General features: G+C 45.6%; 1 protein-coding gene and 1 non-coding gene across 2 annotated transcripts; both read left to right on the plus strand.

The window, feature by feature from the left end:
• Positions 1-287: 287 nt before the first annotated feature.
• Positions 288-3,892, plus strand: LOC124596156 (proline-rich protein HaeIII subfamily 1-like). The gene is made up of 2 exons (XM_047135185.1): positions 288-417; positions 3,480-3,892. The coding sequence occupies exons 1-2, from the start codon at positions 288-290 to the stop codon at positions 3,890-3,892; spliced, it is 543 nt and encodes a 180-aa protein (XP_046991141.1).
• Positions 3,893-6,126: 2,234 nt separating this feature from the next.
• On the plus strand, positions 6,127-6,201 carry Trnaa-cgc. The gene has a single exon. It is a non-coding gene; the product is annotated as a tRNA-Ala (tRNA).
• Positions 6,202-7,879: the final 1,678 nt, after the last annotated feature.

Below are 7,879 nucleotides of genomic sequence, written 5' to 3' on the forward strand. Positions count from 1 at the left end.
ATCAGCCATGTATTTCTCAAATTGCCTGTGCTAAGGAAGTTATGTCACGCCCGCGGCCCCGCCGGCAGAGTCAGACTGTAAACACTAGCCGGCCGCGTCATGTTAAACACATTCGTCAGCCGCGTGTGCAAAATGATAGAGTTAAGTCTTGCCCTAAGTGTGTTCTTGCTCATCCTCGTGAACGTTGCCCGTTGAGAAACGCGGTTTGTCACTTTTGTCATAGGAAAGGACACATCCAGACTGTTTTTTTTCGTAAACGCAAGAACAATTCTAGTGCTGCCCAGCCCATGGATATTCATGTTCTTCAAAGCCAGCCCGCCCAGAAGGTCGCGTTTAAAGATTCTTCCACGGTTCGTGTGGGTAATAAACTTGTTCGCAATAAGCCACCCACCCAGCCCTCTGCTATGCGACCCAAGCGTAATTCAAACGCTGTAAAAAGTAATGTACAGACTGCCAGTGAAGCGGGAGTTGTTGTTCCACCAGCCCAACCCACGAGTTGTCGTAAGCAGCGAACACGCGCTAAACGCGCTGATTTTGTGTCTTCCGCCTCCACTGCACCGATCCAGAGACAGTGTAATAAACTATTTGTGAAGCTACGCATCCAGGATATGACCTTCAATTTTCAATTAGACACTGGTGCGTCTGTGACTCTCATAAATAGTGCTACGTATGCGGCTATCGGCCGCCCTAAACTTTCAGCGGCAAAACATTCTTTGGCTACTTATAGTGGAGAACAAATTCCTGTGTTAGGTGTATGTAGCGTGCCGGCCACATTCCGTGGCAATACAAAAACAGTTTCATTCACAGTGCTCCGCGCTACAGACAGTGTAAACATTTTCGGATTAGACTGTTTTGACTTGTTTGGCCTGTCTATCCAAGACAATGTGTTGCAAATTAATTCTGTTGTTGTTCCTCAAGACAGCATAACCGATTTGTGTAAACGATACAGTGACATATTTAAAGACGAACTAGGTTGTGCTGCGAACTTTGCCGCTCATATTACGTTAAAAGATAATGCTCAGCCTCGATTTTGTCGTGCTCGTCCAGTGCCTCACGCCCTCCGGGCACCTGTAGAAGATGAACTTCGTCGTTGGCAAAACAACGGTGTTATTCAACCCGTTTCAGCGAGCCAGTGGGCTTCTCCCTTAGTTATTACAAAGAAACCGTCTGGCAAGTTACGTTTCTGTGCTGATTTTAAGTCGACAGTTAATCCTCAGACTGTCATTGATTCTTTTCCTTTGCCTAGACCGGACGAGCTGATGGATAAGTTAGGGGAAGCTCGTTTCTTTTCCAAAATTGATCTCCGTGAAGCATATTTGCAATTGCCCCTCGACGAGCAATCACAACAGTATTTTGTCATAAACACGTCGTTGGGGTTGTTCCGTTGTCTGCGTTTGCCTTTTGGTTGTGCGTCAGCTCCAGCTGTTTTTCAGCGTTTTTTGTCACAACTTCTGGCTAATGTGCCATCGTGTTGCAACTATTTAGACGATATTGTTGTGTCCGGTCGGACGCCTGCTGAACATTTCCGTAATTTGGAGTGTTTGTTTAAAGTGTTGTCTCAGGCAGGCCTACGTTGCAACATCGATAAATGTTCATTTTTCCTTACGGAGATGGAGTATCTGGGACATGTTATTAATGCTCAAGGCATTCATCCCTCTCAGTCACATTTAGCAGCTATTCGTGATTTGCCCGCCCCTCGCAATCTGCATGAATTGCAAGCAGTTCTTGGCAAATTGACGTATTACATTAGATTTATACCTAATGCATCACAGATTGCTGCACCGTTGCATCGTCTCCGCCGTAAGAATGTTCCGTTTGTGTGGTCAGCTGATTGCCAATCAGCCTTTCAGCAGCTTAAAGAGGCTTTATTGAATGGTCGTTGTCTGGTCCATTACGACCCTAACAAGCCTCTGGTGTTAGCTTGTGATGCCTCTTCTTTCGGCCTCGGTGCTGTGTTGTCTCACCGAGTCGGTAACATCGAACGTCCTATTGCGTTCGCATCTAAATTGCTCAACAAAGCTCAGAGTAATTATAGCCAATTGGACAAGGAAGCGTTGGCTATTGTGTTCGGTGTCACAAAATTCCATCACTACCTCTATGGTAGACCATTCTATTTAGTAACAGATCACAAGCCCCTGACGTCACTGTTTCATCCGTCTAAACCAGTTCCTCAGCAGACAGCTCAGAGACTACAACGTTGGGCTCTTTTGTTATCTCAATACCAGTATGAGATACTGTATCGCCCTACAGCTCAGCATGCAAACGCTGACGCGCTTTCTAGATTGCCGATTGCTGCGGATGATGTCTTCGATTCCTCTGAAGACTCTTGCCATCAGATTGACGCCGATGAGCATCAATCCCTCCGGGATTTTCCGATTGATTATCGTCAGGTGGCACGTGAGACAGCTACGGATCCTCATCTGAGTTTACTATTACGTTTTGTTCAACGTGGTTGGCCGTCCAAGGCAAAGGACATATCGGATCCTGTGGTTCGTCGCTATCATCCGCAACGTCATCTGTTGTCTGTTTCGCACGGAGTTTTGCTGTTACGCACCGAGAATGACCAGCTTCGTGTAGTGGTTCCCCAAGTGCTCCAATCTAAGGTCCTCGACTTGTTGCATCAAGGTCATTGGGGAGTGGTCCGCACCAAGCAGCTTGCCCGCCGTCATTGTACATGGATCGGCATTGATAAGCAGATTACGCAGATGTCTACAGATTGTTCGACGTGTGCCGAACACCAAGCTGCTCCGCCTCAACGCTATTTTGAGTGGGCACGCCCTGCCGGTCCCTAGCAGCGAGTACATATTGATTTCGCTGGTCCACATTGGAATTCTCGTTGGCTCATCGTGATAGATGCATTTAGTAATTTTCCGTTTGTTGTGCCCATGCAGTCTACAACGTCTGCACAAACTATACAGGCGTTGACTTCAATTTTTTGTATTGAGGGTCTTCCAGAAGTTTTAGTGTCTGACAATGGTCCACAATTTACCTCTGCTGAATTTGAAAGTTTTTGTTCTGCCAATGGCTTTCGCCATGTTCTTACTCCGTCGTGCCACCCTCAACCGAATGGTGCAGCGGAACGTTTTGTACGCACATTCAAGGATCATATGGACCGCCTTCGTGCTACGCACTTCGTCAGCAGGCCCTCATCACGTTCCTGTCGTCGTACCGGACCACGCCACGCGACGGCCCTTCGCCTGCGGAGCTTCTCCACGGCCGTCGTCATCGCACCCTACTACGGTTGTTGCACCCCCCGGATCGACCCGCCGCTTCTGAGCATCGCACGCGTTTTCAGCGCAACGACGCCGTTTTTTTCAGAGTTTATCACGGTCGCCGTCGTTGGGAACGTGGTACCGTGATAAGTGTCCAGGGTCGCGGTTTTTATACTGTTCAAGGTGCTACTGGGGTGTACAGGAGGCATCAGAACCAGTTGCGCCGCGCTGGCCGCCCGGATTCTGCCGCTCGTTCTTTGTCCACAGATTTGGTCCGCGGCGGGTTCCAGCCGCGCCTTCCGACTTCGCTGCCGCCCCCAGGGCAGCAGCAGCAGCCGTCGCCGCTACCACGCCGACAGCCCGTCCCGTTGATGCCTCCCGCGCAGCTTCATCTGGGAGCGCCCCAGGTGGTCGCTCCGGCGCCTGCGGTCCCTCTTCAGTCGCCACCGCCTTCGGAGCTGATGGACGTCGACCCCTCAGCCGGGCCGCCTTCCCAAGCGGTGGCTGTGCAGCCTGTCCTGCAGCCGCTTTTCTTGGGCACCCCCAAGGAGTCTGACACCGCAGCGCCTTGTCCGGCGCCCACTCAGCAGCCGTCGACGCAGCGTCAGGAGACGCTGCCTCTCTTCGTGGGTCCCGACGCCCCGTCGCGTCCAGTACCAGAAGCTGCGCCCCTTGAATAATTCACTATACACGGTGAGTCACGTAAGACGGTAAGACGTAACACCTCTTTTATTTCTTTAAAGTTTGATCCATGTGTCAAATTTTTATACACTTCACACGTTCCACAACATAGTGGTTACCGTGAGATTGATCAATGGAACACGTAACTAACTAACTAACTATCGAAACGAGGTTTTCCACAATTGATAGTTGGTGAGGGGCACGTAATGTTTTGTATGGACAACACCTTGATCTATGGAATCAACCGAGGTATTGAAACAAGAACCTAAAAAAAAACAAAAAAAAAAAAAAATTAGGACCGTATATTTCTCACAGCTGCATTGAACAGCTCTTGTAAGGGCAGTTTCAGTGATATAGCGCCTTTAATATTGACGTTGAAATCTTTTACAATGCGGCCAGAATCGGCTACTGCAGTGCAAAGAAGACCTCTCATGCGAGACTCCGTCTTTATACGCAGCAAGACAGGCCTACGCTACTAACGATGAGGTGAAACCTCCTTTCCTATACGACATAAACACAGGGTCATCTATGGTTCAAATGGCTCTGAGCACTATTTAAACCTAACTAACCTAAGGACAGCACACACATCCATGCCGGAGGCAGGATTCGAAACTGCGACCGTAGCGGTCGCGGGGTTCCAGACTGAAGCGCCTAGAACCACTCGGCCACAGTTCATCTATGGTTTTCGCACATGGTACTATGGCATACACTAGGTTCTGGCGATTAAGATAGAGCTTAGAAGAAATATTTCAAACGTTTGTACGTATCCAAGTTTTGTGGAAATAACAGTTTCGTCAGGCGGTTTTCCATCTTAAGTCTCCTCATTGCTCCTTAATGGTCGGAGCCGATGCAGAAACGCCGCTCAAATTCAAATGGTTCAAATGGCTCTAAGCACTATGGGACTTAACATCTGAGGTCATCAGTCCCCGAAACGCCGCTCGTTCGTACTTTATAATAATAAATAGCCCTATTCATCGAAACAAAGAAACTACTGTTTTAACTTCCTTAGATTTAAAAAATAATAATAACATCTGACCTATCTTTGCCTGGAGACGTCTGAATGCTTCTTGAAGGTAAAACGACTGCTGTCGGACAAATGTTTCTATAAATACCACTCGAAATTGTAACCAGATAGAATACAATTTAAAAAAACTAACAATTTTATTCAGAATTACTGGGAACGTATCACCCATGAAATAAATACTTTTCTTAACGAAACGTATTTTTATACGTTACTTAAGCATTTGCTCAAATTGTTTACCATCGTCCGCGAGGCACATTTTCGGTAGTCATTCGAGAACTAAATGAACCTTTGGACGGACAAAGGCTATATATATTTTTTAATTTACACAATGTATTAATAAATACATAAAATATATCAGGGAGAAAAATGTATGTATATCACATGTTGTTACCATACACCTAGAAGAGTAGTTGCTCGGTTTACTTCAAAGTTCTTGGCCGATTTACTTCAAATTTCCACTCTCATATGAAACAGTGAAGGAAATTAATGAAAAATGAAATGTCTAACAAACGAAACATATCGTGGTAAACTGACTGTAATTCCTGTCACGAGAATAAACTGCAGGAGAAATACCCGTCTTGGAGGTAGATAGCGGGACGAGCGAAAGTCCGAGAATTTGACAGAAATACAATTGCAAACTCGTATCTATTGATTAGCTGCCAGCGTTATATATGCAACGGAACAAAACTGGCCGTGAAGAACCTATTGCCGAACGTAATGGAGGCCATCATTATCACGGGATATGCCCCAGATGGAGATGTATTCATTCCTCGCATTCCGTTGATATCCAGTGATTTAAATATGCCCTTTGATTTGCAGTGATTGCAGCTTTCCGTAAGGCTTGTATTCGCTATGAGTACCAACAAGGCACAGGGCCCATCATTTTGTGTGGCAGATATTAAACATCCCGGGCAACGCTGGGCTCTGCGTCTTGCATGTAGTATTTGCGTGCACATTCAAAAGTGAGTACACTACATAAAGTCCTCTTTCTGTATATTGGAGATGGGTATAGATCTCTTCCCTTGTCTGTAGAAAACATCAATATGTTACTTACATTTCATATGTATGACCAAAAATGCACCAGACGGAAACTCATAATGGCCCCTGTTTTTCAGTCAAACTATTCGAATTCCATGATGGGAGGTACTTAATTCGGATGTGTCAGAAGAACTATGACCATTGCAAACTGTGAGGACGGGGCGTGAGTCGTGCTTGGGTAGCTCAGTTGGTAGAGCACTTGCCCGCGCAAGGCAAAGGTCCCGAGTTCGAGTCTCGGTCCGGCACACATTTTAATCTGCCAGGAAGTTTCATATCAGCGCACACTCCGCTGCAGAGTGAAAGTCTCACTCTGGGAACTGTGACCATTACCGAAAACATAGGCAGTTCACCATGGGCTGATATATAAGGCTATAAGCAAGGGAAAAATCAAAATTTTTCATCCAGGAGTTTCTGTAAACTCGTCTGAGGACAGGAGAGCCGATTGTCACGCACGCGCTGCCATTTCTGCAGTCTAGCGCACTGGCCAACGCTCTCGCTGGAGCAGGCAAAGAATGTAATCGTTCATTCTCTCCAGACAGGCGGCGCGTGTCCACTGCGGTCGTGCTGCCAGCCGGCTGCCACTGTGTTTCTGCACATGGAACATTCTGCACGAGCTCTACCTGTCTCCTACGTTCCAAATTTCGTACTAGCTCTCCTTCATACCATGCTGGATTGGCGCCTGTGGAAGATAGTGTAGCGCTGCAAGGGGTACCAAATTTGTCGTTAAAGTCAGTAAATCACTCAGCGAACAGTATTTTTCAGTACAGGTATTTCGCTCATTCCAAACAAGTGTCGATTCGTAACGTCATCGTCCAGACGCGAGTTGACTGTAATCTGAATCCATTTTAGCAAACTAATATTTACTCTCAGGCGATAAATTTCATTGATTATGAAATACAAATTCTTGAACTTTATTCAGAATCGGAAATGTTTAATTAGTAATTGCATGCCATAATTTATCTGTTTAATAGAAAGGAGTTTTGATTTCTGTATGCATAAAAAAGTGTGAACTTATGTGCAGCTTTTGCTGAGACGAGTTATCACTAAGAGTGCAAAAGTGCGCGTGTACAGTTCGTTCACCTGTGCGATCAATTTTATTTTTATGATTTTGACTCGGATGGAGACAAATCCGGTTCCAGTTAGACTTTATGTGAGATCACGTTATTACAAGAGAGTCGTGTAGCCCATTAGGGAAAACTGAAACTTGCGCGCCCGATTTAAAATACGTTACACGCCAATGCGTAATCGAGCTGTCCTGTAAATCACACAAAATAGTTACAAATGCGCTTTGACTCACTTCACTAAGTTGGAAGTTAATTTTGAGACAAATACTGATTTTGACAAAAAATGAATCGAAAGTTTGTTTAAAATATCGAGGTTCAGTTTTAATTGAGACACGTTTTGATTATGTTGCCTAGCAACACTTTAATGCAGCTTAATTAATTTATCAGAACGATTTACGGCGCAGTAAGTCCCATTACATATACAAAATGCTACACGTGACCGCATGAGAGTATGAGAGTGTTTTTCTTTCCATAAATGCCAATAAACCGGCAGTTTCAAAAGCTACATCACCAACTGTTGGGTAACTTCATTGTATCACTGCGGAACTTATTATATAGTGCCTCTTCATCAAGAGATCTCAAGAAGCCGGGACAAACAAGGAGACGACTAAAAGAAGAGACATCGGTAAAATAGGACATCACTCACAAATGGCTTGTATACAGCCTAGAAGATTGTTTGTAGAATAATTGTGTCGAAAATGAGTCGAAAGTTATATTACAGGCTGCCGCTGTAACGTAATATGGTTTCCCACTCTTCTTTCGCTGCAGTATGCTCCAGCTTTATGATCAGCAATGATGTCGGATGCATTGTGCGTCCCACATCTACACCTACATACACAATGCACAAGCCAGTACCCTGT

The sequence above is a fragment of the Schistocerca americana genome, chromosome 1 (assembly GCF_021461395.2).
Source record: "Schistocerca americana isolate TAMUIC-IGC-003095 chromosome 1, iqSchAmer2.1, whole genome shotgun sequence".
Classification (NCBI taxonomy): Eukaryota; Metazoa; Arthropoda; class Insecta; order Orthoptera; family Acrididae; genus Schistocerca; species Schistocerca americana.

Bases quoted from the DNA above. Each gene is read 5' to 3' on its own strand.
- LOC124596156 (XM_047135185.1), top strand. From the start codon at position 288: ATGGATATTCATGTTCTTCAAAGCCAGCCCGCCCAGAAGGTCGCGTTT. The intron at 418-3,479 runs GTAATTCAAACG...CTTTGTCCACAG, and splicing joins CTCTGCTATGCGACCCAAGC to ATTTGGTCCGCGGCGGGTTC.